General features: G+C 43.8%; 1 protein-coding gene across 2 annotated transcripts in view; it reads left to right on the top strand.

The window, feature by feature from the left end:
- Positions 1 to 14,188, top strand: part of GLP2R (glucagon like peptide 2 receptor) — a 68,119-nt gene that overhangs the window by 24,499 nt on the left and 29,432 nt on the right. For both annotated transcript variants that reach the window (XM_045199081.2, XM_024565051.3), the window contains exons 5-9: positions 2,143 to 2,249; positions 4,854 to 5,007; positions 6,631 to 6,790; positions 7,846 to 7,906; positions 9,305 to 9,374. In XM_045199081.2, the coding sequence (XP_045055016.1) occupies positions 2,143 to 2,249; positions 4,854 to 5,007; positions 6,631 to 6,790; positions 7,846 to 7,906; positions 9,305 to 9,374 (552 nt within the window). The remainder of the gene's footprint in view (positions 1 to 2,142; positions 2,250 to 4,853; positions 5,008 to 6,630; positions 6,791 to 7,845; positions 7,907 to 9,304; positions 9,375 to 14,188) is intronic.

The following is a 14,188-nucleotide window of genomic DNA, read 5'->3' as shown; positions in this document are numbered from 1 at the left end:
CAGAGTACCTAGAAAAACTGAAACAAACCTGAGAAAGAACAAAGGTGGAAGACTAACACTAACTGATTTCAAGACTTATTGTACTATAAAACTATAGTAATTAAGCCAGTACAATATTGGCCTAAAGATAAATATAAGAATAATGAACTATAATGTAGAATCTAGAAACAGACCCACACATATAAAAGACAATTGATTTTTAACAAAAGTGCCAAGGCAATTCAATGGTAAATAATAATTTTAGCAACAAATGGTGCCAGAACAATTGGATATAAAAAACAACTTCTAGCTTTGCCTCACACCATGAATACAAATTAACTAGAAACAGACTACAGACCTCAATGTAGGAGCCCAATCTATTAAACTTCTAGGAAAAAAGCATGAAGTATAAAAGAAAAAGTCGATTAATTGGACTTAATCAAAATAAAAAGAACTTTTGCTCTTCTACAGACACAGTCAAAAAAAAAAAAAAGTAAGTCACAGAATGGGAAAAAATACTTGCAAAACACATATCTGACAAGAGATTTATATCTAGACTATATAAAGAACATTCACAATGCAAAATTAAGACAAACACTTCAGTTTAAAAGACGGACAAATATTGGAACAGATACTTCATCAAATAAGATATACGGATGGCAGATAAAAGCATGACATGGTTCTCAACATCATCAGTCATTAGAGAAGTGCAAATTAAAACCACAGTAAAATCCTACTACACAACCATTAGAATGGCCAAAATTAAAAAGACTGATTATATGAAGTGGTAATAGAGTCTAGAGCAGCTGAAACTCTCATACATTGCTGGTGGGAATGTAAATTGCAGCTGAAACTCTCATACATTGCTGGTGGGAATGGGAATTGTAAACTTATTTAGAAAACAGCTTGGCAGTTTCTTAAGAAGTGAAAACAAACACCATACTACTCTGCCATTCTACATCTAGACATTTATCTGAGAGAAATGAAAATCTATGTTCATATAAAAACTTGTGCAGAAGTTTTCATAGCAACTTTATTTGGGAAAGCCAAACTCAGAAAGCTATCCAAGTGTCCATCAATAGATGAGTGGAGAAATTGTGGTACATTCACAATGGAATACTACTCAGCAATAAAAAAGGAATGAAACATTGATACATGCTATATTACATGGATGAATCTCAAAATAATTATTCTGATGGAAATAACCTTATGCAAAAGAGTACATATCATAAGATTCCATTTTATGTAAAATTAAAAAAAATTCAAGCTAGTCTCTAATGGCAGAAAGTGGACCAGTGTTGCCTGGGCAAAGGACAGCAGGAAGTAATGAGAAGAAATGTATCACAAAGGGTCATAAGGAAACTTTTGGAAGGTGATCGAAGTGTTCATTATCTTGAATGTAGTGATGAAATCAATCCAAATTAATCAAGGTTTATACTTTAAATATGTGCAGTTTACTGTACCTCAATACTTTAATAAGTGATAAAAAGAGTTATGCAGAGAAGTTTAAGACATAATTTAGCAGGTAATTAGTATTTACTGTGGGTTCTTTTACAAAATTTACTTAGGAACGCCATCAAGATTTTGTTTTTAAATACATTTTGTAGAAGAACCCACAGTATCTTGATGATGATGTGCATGATGGACTTAACAAAACAATTTTCGGTAAACAATCCTCTGCCCCATATCAGGCTGTCCTGGGACTCAGAAAATAGCCCAATGTTTTACTAGGTTTTTGTCTAAGGGGTCACTATGAAAAGTTAATTTAGAAAGGAGATATCCAGTTGGAAACCTGGCTGCATCTTCCAGAGAGAGGGACTGCTTTACTCTAGGGACCGCACACCCAGGGCAAAGAACCTGTTGCCATTCTCAAGGCACCCTCTGTCCTGGCACAATTCTTCCATGATGCTGTGAATCTCGGTGCACCACTGCTGGACTCTGGGACCAGCCAAGAAGGTGAGACCCAGGTGAGCTCTTCACTTATCAAGGCTACTTGGCCTCTGAGATGTTCTAGACAGCAGGCTAAGCTGCCCTACTCCGGTATGAGCAAGATAGCGTGCATTCCTACAGCCTTGGTGGTCCTGGGCCTGGAGCTCGGGGTTGTGACCGTAACCTTGTTGTGATCTAGCTTGGTGATCATGTTTGCTCTTCCTCTGTGTTCAGGTGAAACACCATGGCTTGCTGTCGACCTTGCAGCTGCTGTACACTGTAGGGTATTCACTCTCCATTGTTGCCCTCCTCCTGGCTCTCACTGTCCTCCTGTGTCTTCGGTGAGTGGAACGTCTGCTGGCACGTGCTCCTTAACTACCTCTAGAAGGCTGCAGGTGATGTCGTGGCTCATCAGAGCTGGAAAGGAATCCAAGAGAATCCCTAGTCCATCCATCCCATTTTGCAGGTGAAGGGAGAAGGGAGGCCAGGGGTCCACTGACAGGCACCGAGTCACCCAGGTCACAAAGTACAATGAGAATTGGAATCTGGACTCCTAAGTCTGCTTTTGCCTCCTTTGGGTTAGATAACCTCCTATGTGCCAGGCTCTGCTCTAAATTCCTAACAAACCCATTACTACCACAGCCCATGCTCACCACAACTCTACCAGAGGCATTATTTTTACAGAAGAGATTAAGAACTTCCCCAAAGTGAATTAGTGAGTGGTGGAGGTAGGATTCTAACCCAGGGCCCACCAACTCCAGTTAGCTGTGCTTTCTCAGTGCTCAGGCTCTGCTCTAAGCATGTTATGTGCACTAAGTCATTTAAATCTCATCCTAATCAGAATTGCAATTAATTCTAAACCCAGGAGATTAACATTATTGTTACCGCTATTTTATAGGTGAGTTAACTGGAATATGGAGAGATTGAGTAACTTGCCCAAGATCACACAGCTGGTGAGTGAGGGAGGCAGGATCACAGCCAGGCAGTCTGGAGCCTGCGCATTTTCACACCCTAATACTCTCTTTCAGAATCCAAAGACTGAGTGCATTTTATTAAATCACATTTTTAGAAATTATCCAAGTGAGGTATTTGGAGAACAACTAGGGAGCCCTCTAAAGCTGTCTCATGGTCCAGCCCATTCAGGAATATAATTGGGCACATACGAGGGGGACCCCAAAAAACCCAGAATTATCTTCTGGAGGGCAGGCCCCCTGTAGAACAGGCTACCCCCCTAGGTAAGTGTCCTAGGTACCCACCAGTATCAGTGTACCAGCAGGTGTTATTGTAAGAGGCTGTGTTCAGCTTCAGTGAACTTTTTTTGAAGACTCTTTCAATGCATTTGCCCATTTCATGACGAGTGATTTACAGGCACACCTGCCCACACTGAGCTGTTTCAGCAGTTTTTGACCCAAAACAGCATGATCCCCATGCTCCCCCACCCCCCATTTACCCAATCTCACCCCATGCAACCTTTTTTTTTTTTTTGTTTTTCTGGATGAAAAAAAGTCCTGAAAGGGAAATGTTTTGCCCATGTGGAAGAGGTGAAACAAACAAAAAAACGTCAAAAGCAATAAAAGGCATCAAAATCGACAAGTTCAAAAAGTGTTTTGAGCATTGGGAAAAAATCTCGATAGGTGTATTGCATCAAATGGAGAGTACTTTGAAGGTGACTGAAGTTTAAACATGTAAGAATAAGTACATGTTTTTTTAAAATTTTAACTAATTTGTTTTTAATTTTTTGTAATATATATATATATATTTAAATACATGTTTTTAATAAATAAATTCTGAGTTCTTTGGGGTCCCCCTTCATAATGTGGCAGAATGAGAGTCTGGCACGGACACAGGAGACTTGGATGGGGACCATGGAGACCTGAATGCCAGTTCCAGAGCAGCTCAGTGGGGCTCTGTTAGCCCCGGGTCTGGCCCTACTTGGTCCTTGATCTTGGATGGCCTGTGGCTCCTGGAGCAGGGTCAGGGCCGTCTACACCACTGGGAGAGCAAGTTTTGAACAATGGGAGAATCGCACAGTCTGCTATCTGTGGCCTCCTCCACGCGCCTTCCCAAAGTCTCAGAACCAAGCCCGAGAAAATGACTGCCCGGCTCTGCCGGAAGTACCTTTAGCAGGACCTGGGTAAACCAAGTGTCCGTTTTGCCTCAGTCCCTGCTCTTGAGTAGTCTCTGGTCTAGTTACGGACAAGGATGCCTAAATAGTAAAACATAAGGACCTGCTTCACATCTTTTTTTGAGATTAAAAAAAGAACAGCTCTAAAGCAAGGCAGGACTGGGTGTGTGCTGCACACGGCCTGGGCAGGACTGTGAGAGCAGAGGGACCGCAGAGGCAGAGGATGGGGTTTTACATCATCGGCCAGGACATAGCCACCATTGCGGAGGCTCCAGGTGGGTGAGGGACAGACAGGCAACACCTCATTCTGTACTTAGGTACAGGGTGAGCACTTTTTACTTGTTAACTGATTGAATCTCCCTGCAGCCCTTTGAGGTAAGTGTTCTTGTTCTTACAGGCAGTAGAGCCTTGGCGAGCCATATTTTAGCCTTAGAGTTGCTGGGTTCAAATCTCAGCTCTACCGTTTACTGCTCTGGGACTTTGGACAGGTGACTTAACCTTTCTGCCTTAATCCCCCCAGCTGTAAAACCAGGGCAATAATAGTGCCCACCCATGAGTGTGTACACACATGTAAATGGCTTGTAACATAGTGGGGCACGCTGAACATGTTACATAGGTGTTAGCTATTATTGTCCTTGTTTTGCAAATGAGGAAAAGGAGTCACAGAGAAGTCAGATCACATAATCCAGCCTTCCAACTCTGGCGCCCACACTGTGAGCCTCTACCCTTTGGTGGTAGGTACACAAGTGTTTCGGGCACACACCTGTTGGTCTGAGTCATTCTCTCCTGAGGGAAGGCTCTCGGTTTTCTCCTTGCACAGAAAACTCCACTGCACACGCTACTACATCCACATGAACTTGTTTGCCTCCTTTATCCTGCGAGCCGTGGCCGTGCTGATGAAGGACATCATCTTCTACAACTCTTACTCTAGGAGGCCCAACAGCGATAAGGAGTGGGTGTCCTATATGTCAGAGGTACATCTTCCCACCTGGTGGATCAGTGCCGGGAATCAGAGGGCAGGGAGCTGGGGCTCCAGAGGGAGGAGGGAGACAAGGGGGGGGGGTGTCAAAGACTTTGTGGTTTGACAGGCATCGTCTGACTTGAAAAAAAAAAAGAAAGAAAAGTCTCAAGAGTGGGACAAGATAAAGAAAATCATCAGCAGGAAAGTTTACCGAGGGGCTACTGAATGGCCCTTGGGTGAGAAATTTTTTCATCTGAAAATAAAAGAAGGAATTAAACCAGAATACCCTTTAAAGCTTTTTCAAATTGAAATCTGCATTTGTTGACATGGTTTTTTCTTTTTCCTGTTAATAATAAATGCAGTAACCTGTTAAATTACCATTGTATTCCTGGGATACCCAACTAGGTTCTGATATGTTATTGTTCCTTTTACATTGCTGGATTCCATTTGCTAATACTGTCTTTTGTTCAGCATGCCATATATATATATTCGTGAATAAGTTTCTTTTCTTGTAATGCCTTTGTTAAGTTTTTGGATAAAGTTTATGCTGCCCTCTTAAAAACAGATCAGACTTGTTCTCTCTTTCTCTATTCTTTGGAAGAATTTAAGATGTGTATTATTTCTTCCTTAAATGCTTGATAGATTGTGCCAGTGAAATCATTTGGACCCAGAGTTTTATTTATTGGAAGGCTTGTAATTATGAACAAATTATGACTCTTATATTTAGATTTTCTATTTCTTCTGGTGTCACAAGGTGACTTGTGCTTTTCTAGGAATTTGTCTGCTTCATCTAACGTTTCAAATTTATTGGTGTTACATTGTTTATAGTCTCTTAAGATCTTTTAAAGTTCTATTGCATCTAGGATGGTGTTTCTTTTTTCATTCCTGATATTGGTTATTTGTGTTTTCACTGTCTTTTCCTCCTTGGTCACATTTTCCAGGAGTTTCTCAGTTTTATTGGATTTTTCAAAAATCAAACTTTTGGCATGTTGATTCTCTTTATTTTATGTTCCCTATTTTATTAATTTCCACTTTCATATTTCTTATTTTTCCATGTAGTTTTTTGGGGGTTTAATTTGCTTTTTTTTCTGACATAAATATTTAAAGTAACTGATTTTCAGCCTTTTCCTTACTTAATGAAGTTATTTAAGGCTATAAGTGTCATTCTAAGGGTGGTATTGTCTCATACCACAATTTTGATATGCAGCATTTTCCTTTCGTTCAGTTCAGAAATAAGTTCTAATTTCTATGATCATTTCTCCTTTGGTTCATGAGTTGTTTAGAAGTTTATTTCTTCATGTCTAATCATATGAAGATATTTTGGATGTTGATTTCTAGCTTAATGGAACTGAGATCAGAGAACAGGCCCTTTAGTGTTTTTTTTTTAGGGAAGTCACTCATGAGATTTCTGGTTTTATTTGCCTGACAATCTCTATAGTGTCAAAGAAGAGGTTATGAAACCTACATGAAGCACTCCTTCACAGTTTGGTAGTGTGGCTGCCTCTCTGAGACGGTCAACAAGGGTTTGGGAGAGAGGGGAGTGAGAGGGAGGGTTATGCGTAGGGAGGCCCTCCCCCACCTTCTGGGTCCAGACCCTGGAAAGCCTGGACTCACCTCCAGGTGCTCTCCTCTGCAGATCTCCACCTCCTGCCGCTCCGCCCAGGTCCTCCTGCACTACTTCGTGGGGGCCAATTACTCCTGGTTTCTGGTGGAAGGCTTTTATCTCCACAGGCTGCTGGAGCCCACAGTGCTTTCTGGAAGGCGGTTGTGGCCCAGATACCTGCTGGTGGGTTGGGGTGAGTGACCTGAACCCCCATCCTCTTTTTCTGGGGGCTCTTCAGAACATGAGAGCTCAATAGAGCCTTTGGTTGGAGCTAGAGACCCAACTGGATGGAGGTTTGCGGGACAGATCATTCCTCAGTGACAAGAGTCTCTGAGGAAGGTGTGTGTGTGTGTGTGTGTGTGTATACACGAGCAAGCACACACACATATGCACAAGTGCCAATAGACCCAACGCACAGATTCAGAAACTGAGAAGGCTTTGAGTAGAATCAGATGCCATTTCTCCTACCCTGCCCCCAACTGTATTGGTCTGCTCAGGATGGCATAACACAGTGCCCTGGACTGGATGTTATGCAATAGATGTTTACTTCTCACAGTTACGGAGGCTGAAAAATCTGAAATCAGGTTGCCAGCATGATTGAGTTCTGGTGAGGGCCCTCTTTTTGGCTTGCAGATAGTTATCTTCTTGCTGTGTCCTCACGTGGGAGATAGAGATAGAGAGAGATAGAGATAGAGATAGAGATAGAGAGAGAGAAAGGCAGCTCTCCCTCTCTTACAAAGGCATAAATCCCATCATGCTGACTGACAGCCCCTCCCAACCACTTCCAAACCCAGTTACCTCCAAAGGTATCATCTTCAAATATCATCATGTAGGGGGCTGGAGCTTCAACATATTAATTTGGGTGGTGACACACAAACCATACCACCAATTAAGTCTTCACGGTGAGGTCTGGAACCCCTGTTGGCACAAGCTTTTGGGGAATTTGAAGCTACAGGATTCAGAAGAAATAACCTTGGCCTGCAATTCAGAAGATTTTGGATAATGTCTTTATATTTACTACAAGCTGCTCTGGGACGTGTGGCAAGTCTGTCCTCTCTACTCTCCAGTTTCTCTGACAATAAAAGCATAGACGGGCCCTGTGCCACTCTAGTGTCCCCGCAATTCCCAATTCTGTGATATTCGGGCTTTTATAGGGTTTAAGCAGCTGTGCTCGGCCCACCTGGCTGGGGCGGGAGGCAGGCAGCTTTGGCCACCCAGCAGCTAACTGCATTCCCTCTTCTCTCTCAGCCTTCCCACTGCTGTTCGTTGTGCCCTGGAGTGTCGCCCGTGCACAGCTGGAGAACACAGGGTAGGTAATTCACCTGTTTTCTCACTTTCGTGAGCAGGTGATGCCCAAGTATGCCCCAATACAAATACGCGTATTGTTTTCCTAAAGAGACTATCCCTCCCCTTCAATTTTGGCCATCTAAAACATACCTAGGAGTCCTGCTGGTATGGCTCAGTTGGGTGGAGCATTGTCCCATAGCCAAAGCGTTGCAGTTTGATTCCCGGTTAGGGTGCACAGCTAGGTTGCGGGTTCGATCCTCCATCTTAACCCCTGGTTGGGGCGTGTACAGTCCCTGGTCCAGGCATGTCCTGGGTGCAACCCGTTGATACTTCTTTCTTCCATAAATGTTTCTCTCTCTCCCTTCTTCTCTCTCTAGAAGCAATGAAAAAAAATGTCCTTGGGTGAGAATAAAAAATAAAATAAAATATATCTAGGAATGTAGGTAAAATAATCAAAGATTTTCTTATAGTATTAGTTTATTAATTTATTAAGTTATATCTATAAATTATCACAAAATTAGCACCAATTAGCACAAAATGTACTGCATACCTTATTGGTGACCCTGGGTATATAAAGATATAGGCACAAGAATAGTTAACTGCCCCATAGTTCAAAGTGGGGGAAAAGCGAAATAAAATGGGTGGAAGTGGTCAAAAGGTTCAAACTTCCGGTTACAAATAAGTCCAGGATGTCTTGCACACACAGCACGGTGACTGTAGTTAACACTTCTTTGCTGTATGTTTGAAAGCTGCTGAGAGAGTAAGTCTGAAAAGTTCTCATTATAAGAGAAAAATTTGAAACTATGTGAGGTGGTGGATGTTAACTAGACTTGTGGTGATCATTTTACAATATATTCATATACTGAATCATCACTTTGTATACCTGAAACTAATATAATGTGAACATGTCAATTATATCTCAATTTTAAAAATAAAACAAAAAACCCTAACCAAACCAAAAAAATATCCCTGAACATTCATCAGTACAGGAATCAATGAATAAATTCTGGCATACCTATATTGTGGAATATTCTATACCTTTTGGACTCTTGAGACTGAATCTGAACAGCACCTTGTTAAGCCTGTTGCTGAATAATGCAAATCATGTGATCCCATTTTTTCCTCCAAATAAACACCACCCAAAAGTCCCCTATGTAATTAAGAATTTACATTTCTGAGAACACAGAGACAAGTGTAGAGGGATATACACCAAGCTTTAGTGCATTTTAGTGGTAAGAAAAGCCAGCGCTACAGTACGAGCAGGAATGAGTCTGAGTCCACTCTTCTCTTCCACCCCTCAGTACAATGATGGGTTGAAGGTAAATCTTGAGTGTGAGCATCCTTTGTCTGGATGGCATGAGGCTTCTGAGTTGAACCTTAACTTGATTTAAAATCTTCTACTGTCTATTCTTTGCTGTAGGTGCTGGGTAACAAACGAAAATAAGCTGATCTGGTGGATCATCCGAGGACCCATGCTCCTCTGTGTAGCAGTAAGGATCATCCCACCCATTCTTTCTCCCCTCTAAGCTCAGCAGCTAGGGAGGACCCCTGCCCCCCACCTGCCCCAATTCCCTGGTTCAGAATGAGCCTGGGCCAGGCCTTGAGCTGGGAGTAGGATCTGTGAATGAGAAGGAACAAGTTAGAAACTCCTTGTTCTGTTCTGGTTCAGGACCTAAATTGCGGGTTCTACCACAAGCCTCCTTCTTGTTGAGTCTTTAAACTATGTGTAGAAATGTACCCAGTAACCATATATTGAATCCTTAGGATGTGTACAAGGCCTTGGGAACAGAGCTCTCTTCAGTCACGGACCAGCCCAGGGACAGCAAAGCAATTGGTTTGGGTCTTAACACCATTAGTAGGCTTGGGTCTTAACACCATTAGTAGGAGGGAGAGGAGACCAGGGAGCTTCTTTCAGAGGAGGAAAATGTACAATCATATCCACCCACAGCTGTAATGGGGTTAGAGAGTCAGGAGATGCTGCTGCTCTGAGACCCTGAGGAGGAAGAGCCTTTACTCCGAGTGTCCCAGAATTTGGGGCTGGAGAAGGAGGGCTTGACCCAGAGTCCTAAAGCTCTTTCAGATGACAGCGTTTGGGACTGAAATCTGCACAAGAAGCACGGGGAAATGACAGGGAGTTAGCGAACAGCAGGAAGTCTAGCAAGGTCCTGGAGGGAGGTGGAAAGTCTCCCTACCCAGACATAGGGCCATCACTCTGGGTGCCTGCCCGCCAGGCACTGCCCCTCCACACTCACCCGTTCCCCTCCACAGAAGGTTGCCGGGCATTCCGTTTTTGCCATTTTATGTAAATGTGGCATTTGTGGTTTCATGAAAACAAAAGCTTGTTTGTATAGAAGAATGTCAGTATCTGTCAATGATAGAAGGCAACTCTCTGCCCGGACTTGGGTATAACTGGGAGGATAGAAAGTTCACAAAAACAGCAAGAAAACTGAGAGCATGGAGATGCTCTAGGATTCCAAGGTCTGCATCACATCCAACCCGACCAGTGGCAGGCATGCTCCTGGGAATCTCCCTCCCCCACCCCCTGCGCCCACCACCTAGTCATTCCACACACAGCTGACAGCATGTGTTCTATGTGAAGTCTGACCACTTACCTCCCACGGGTATCATGAGCCCTGCCTCACCCCCACCCTGTCTGTCATTTCTCCACAATCCTTTCCTCTCCAGACACACTGTGCAGCTGTGGTCCTAGCACCCACCTCCTGGCTAGGACCCTCCATGATGGCCCAGCGATGCTTATTGAGTGTCTCTTACATCCCAACCCCATGCTAAGTGCTTTGTGGGTAGGAACTCATTTACTCTTCTGAGGTAGGTGCTACTATGGTGTTTCTTTTATTGGTGAGCAAACTGAGAAAATGAGGAGTCACTTGTTTGAAGTCACTGTGCCAGTAAGTGGAGGCCCCAGAGCTCAGCCCAGAGGGTCTGATCAGATGACACACCTATAACCACAACACCATGCTGCTGCCTCCAAAATATTTACCGCCTCCAGCTCTTGTGCCTGGAGTGCTGACTGCTGCAGGCTCTTTTATGCACTAGTACCTTGCGTCAGATTCTCCTTGGGTTTGAGCTCCCTCCCTCTGCCACTTCGTCCACCTGGCTGTTGTACCTGGACCTCATCTCACAAAGTAGGAATGGTCACACTCTCCTCATGCCCTTCCTGCACCCTGTACAGATTTCTGCTGGAGTCTCGGTAATATTTTATTGTGAGTATTGGTCTAAAAGTGGTCTGCTGACACCATATGCCCCCATTCTGTTCATCCTGGCAGCCAGCCCAAGCATATGGCAGGCTCTCTATAAACTCTGGGGAATGTTTGTGACCCCCACTTCTGGGCACTGGTAGACTTTCGCTAACCAGGCAGAGCAAAGCAGGATGGAGGCCAGCTGGTCCTCCCCAGGAGGGAGTTCAGGAGGCTCATTCCAGTTGGATCCCTAATGTTCATCCTGCAATCTTCCAGAGGCTTCATTGTTCTCCATCTTGATTGCTCATGGGATCACCTCGATGTCTTTAAAAATTTTTTTGCTTGGGTCTCAGCCCCAGAGATTTGTGTTTCATTGATCTCAGGTGTGGCCTAGGAAGTCTAAGGTGCAGCCACGGTTGAAAAGCATTTTGCTACACTCTCCCTGCTCAAAGTATGGTCACTGGAGCCCTTGCTATAAAACCAGGTCCCCAGGTCCAACCCCAGATCTACTCAATCAGAATATGAGTTGTGATGACATTGCCAGGCTCCAGGTGCTTACTGAAGTCTGTGGCTCCCAAAGCTGGATGCCATGAGAAACCTCATGGTACTTCATACCCTGGAGGACTGCATCAGAAATTCTGCAGGTAGCAGAATGCTACCTTAAGCAGGTGCAGTTTTAAAAGCTCCCAAGGGATTAAAATGAATGGCCAGGCTGGAACCACTGCTCTGGGTCTTGTTGCTTGTCTGGCCGTGGCTGACCGACCTGTGTGCTAGTTTCTATGGGTGCTTCCTAGTTCCTGGAGCCACATACTCACCTATGAGGGCAAAGGAATGCTCCTTATTATCTCATCTTGGATAAAATTGCCTTCACATACTGTCGCTTCTATAACTCCAGTCATGGCCAGCTCCACATATGGACACAGTCTCCTGACCTCACTTATGCTCCCGTCCACTTTCTCCTCCTGCTGCTTGCCACACCCAGTGGATGAGACCACTGTTCATCTACCAGCCACCCCAGCCAGCAACCTGGGAGCCCCCTAGCTTCTGTTCTCTTCCTCCCAGCAACCTCCACTCAGACAGCATCTTGTCAAATTCTTCTCAAGATCCCTCCAAGCCCTCCCCTTTCCCTTAATCCCACTCTTCTTCAGTTCCTTGAGCAGACTTCTGCAAAAGCCTCCTGACTGGTCTCCCTTCTTCATTCTTGCCCCCAGCAATCCATCCTCTGTATTGCAACCAGAATAGTCTTTCTGGGCAAAATTTGACTTTGTCTCTTTTCTGCATGTGACTTTTTAATGGCTTGTTGTTGCCGTCAGGCTTTGAGCACCTTTCCTGTTCTTGGCTTGGTTCTTTCTAGGGAAATAAAGGCGTATGTCTCCATGGTTTCTGCCCTTAGGAAATTCAGAGTCTAATAGTTACCATTCTGACACTCATCGCATCATGACTGAGCCAGCCAATAGCTGCCTCCATGTTTGGTCATATGACCCCATGTTGCAGTTTTGCACTCACCTGATTAGACATAACCCCAACTCCAAAATATAATTCCTTGAACTGATACATGGAAGGAACTCGGGTCCCTGAGACTACATGGAGCAGAGCTCCCCCCATTGCTCTAGATCATGAAATAAGCAAAAATCTACCAAACAACAAACAGCCCTCCCCATCTTTATTGTGTGAAGAAAAAAAGAATTTCCTGATCCTACATATTTCTTTTGTTAACTAAAGTACTAAAAAGTACCATAATAATCAAGGTCAAGATGATAGCATTCAGAGTACTTCACATGCTTTCTCATCTTGGCCAGATTTGAGGCTGGCACCTATTTCTCCAGAGCATGGGACAGAGTTTTGTGGTAAAACCCAACTGTACATGGTGAACCGAGCAGTGGGACCAAAGAAAGTCTGCCATCCCAGGCTCAGGCTCCCTGGTGAGCATCCCCAGTTGTCAGAGCTGGGCTTCTCCACCAGCTCCCAGACTGGGCCTGAATTTGTTGATCGGCATCTGGATCAATGTGAATGAATGCACATCATGCTGGATTTCCAGACATATCAGTTGACTCCACCTGCTGCCCTCTTGACTCTCTATGTTTCAGAAATAATAATAATGTGACAACCTGAAGAATCCAGATACTCTTTGGGTCTTTCACCAGAAACAGAAATTAGATAACTCTCAACTCCTTCAGCATATAGGACTTCACTACTTAAATTAACCTGTTAGCCCCAAATGTACGTTTAGTTTAGAACCTTACTGGAAGAGGGTATATTCTTATATCCTAGTAGAAAATTCATAAAGCCTTGATTAGTCCAACTTTTCAAGGACGGCCTTACAAAATGAGCACAAACTGTACAAGATTGTTCTATCCATATCCTGATTCCTGGAGTTAACAGATTGAACCCCCAGTTGAAAGGCTTTTTTTAAGCCAATGAATTGAATCATATATTGACTTTATAAAGTCATAAAAGCCAAATGCCTTCATTCACTCTTACTGAATCTTCTTTGACAGCCTCAGGACTTGGCAAAGTTGAGAAATTAGTAAAATTAGTCTTCTCTGGTCTTGCCCCTCTTTAGGTTTTCTTCCTCACCAGGAATCCAGGGGGTTCTGTTACTTGGGTTTCCCAACATCTCCTCACTCCCTGCTCCCCTCCTCTGAAGAGCTGCAAGGGGAATTTCTCCATACCTTGGATTTTTCCTCCTCAAAACTTACCTTTGTTGAGTCTCATCTTCTGTGTTCCATGGTGAAAGTAAGTCAGATCATACATATTTCTTGAATTCTTCATTTTTGTAGAGATGAATGTGAATGAATGAATGAGAGATGGAGAAAGGGCTGCCCCCTCTCTTCCAGTTGCTCCTTACTTCTATGTGATATGTGCACTCCAGCAGGGCTCTTGCAGATGGTGTGTTTTGACCCAAAGGAGCATCTCTAAAGGCAGGCATTTTAATCCACACAGCAGGTCAGAGGAGGAGGTAGGTAGGTTTAGGTAGGTAGGTGTTCAGGGGTAGATGAGGTGTACCTCTGATTCCTGGCCATGCTGTCAATCACCTCCGCCAGTCTGTAGGCCCAGATCTGAGCACAGAAGCTAGGGTGTCAAAGAAATGTCACCAGGAATGTTAC

This window comes from Desmodus rotundus, chromosome 9, assembly GCF_022682495.2.
Source record: "Desmodus rotundus isolate HL8 chromosome 9, HLdesRot8A.1, whole genome shotgun sequence".
In the NCBI taxonomy this organism is placed as follows: Eukaryota; Metazoa; Chordata; class Mammalia; order Chiroptera; family Phyllostomidae; genus Desmodus; species Desmodus rotundus.
The sequence above is the reverse complement of the archived record's forward strand: the minus strand, read 5'-3'. Positions and strand labels throughout refer to the sequence as shown.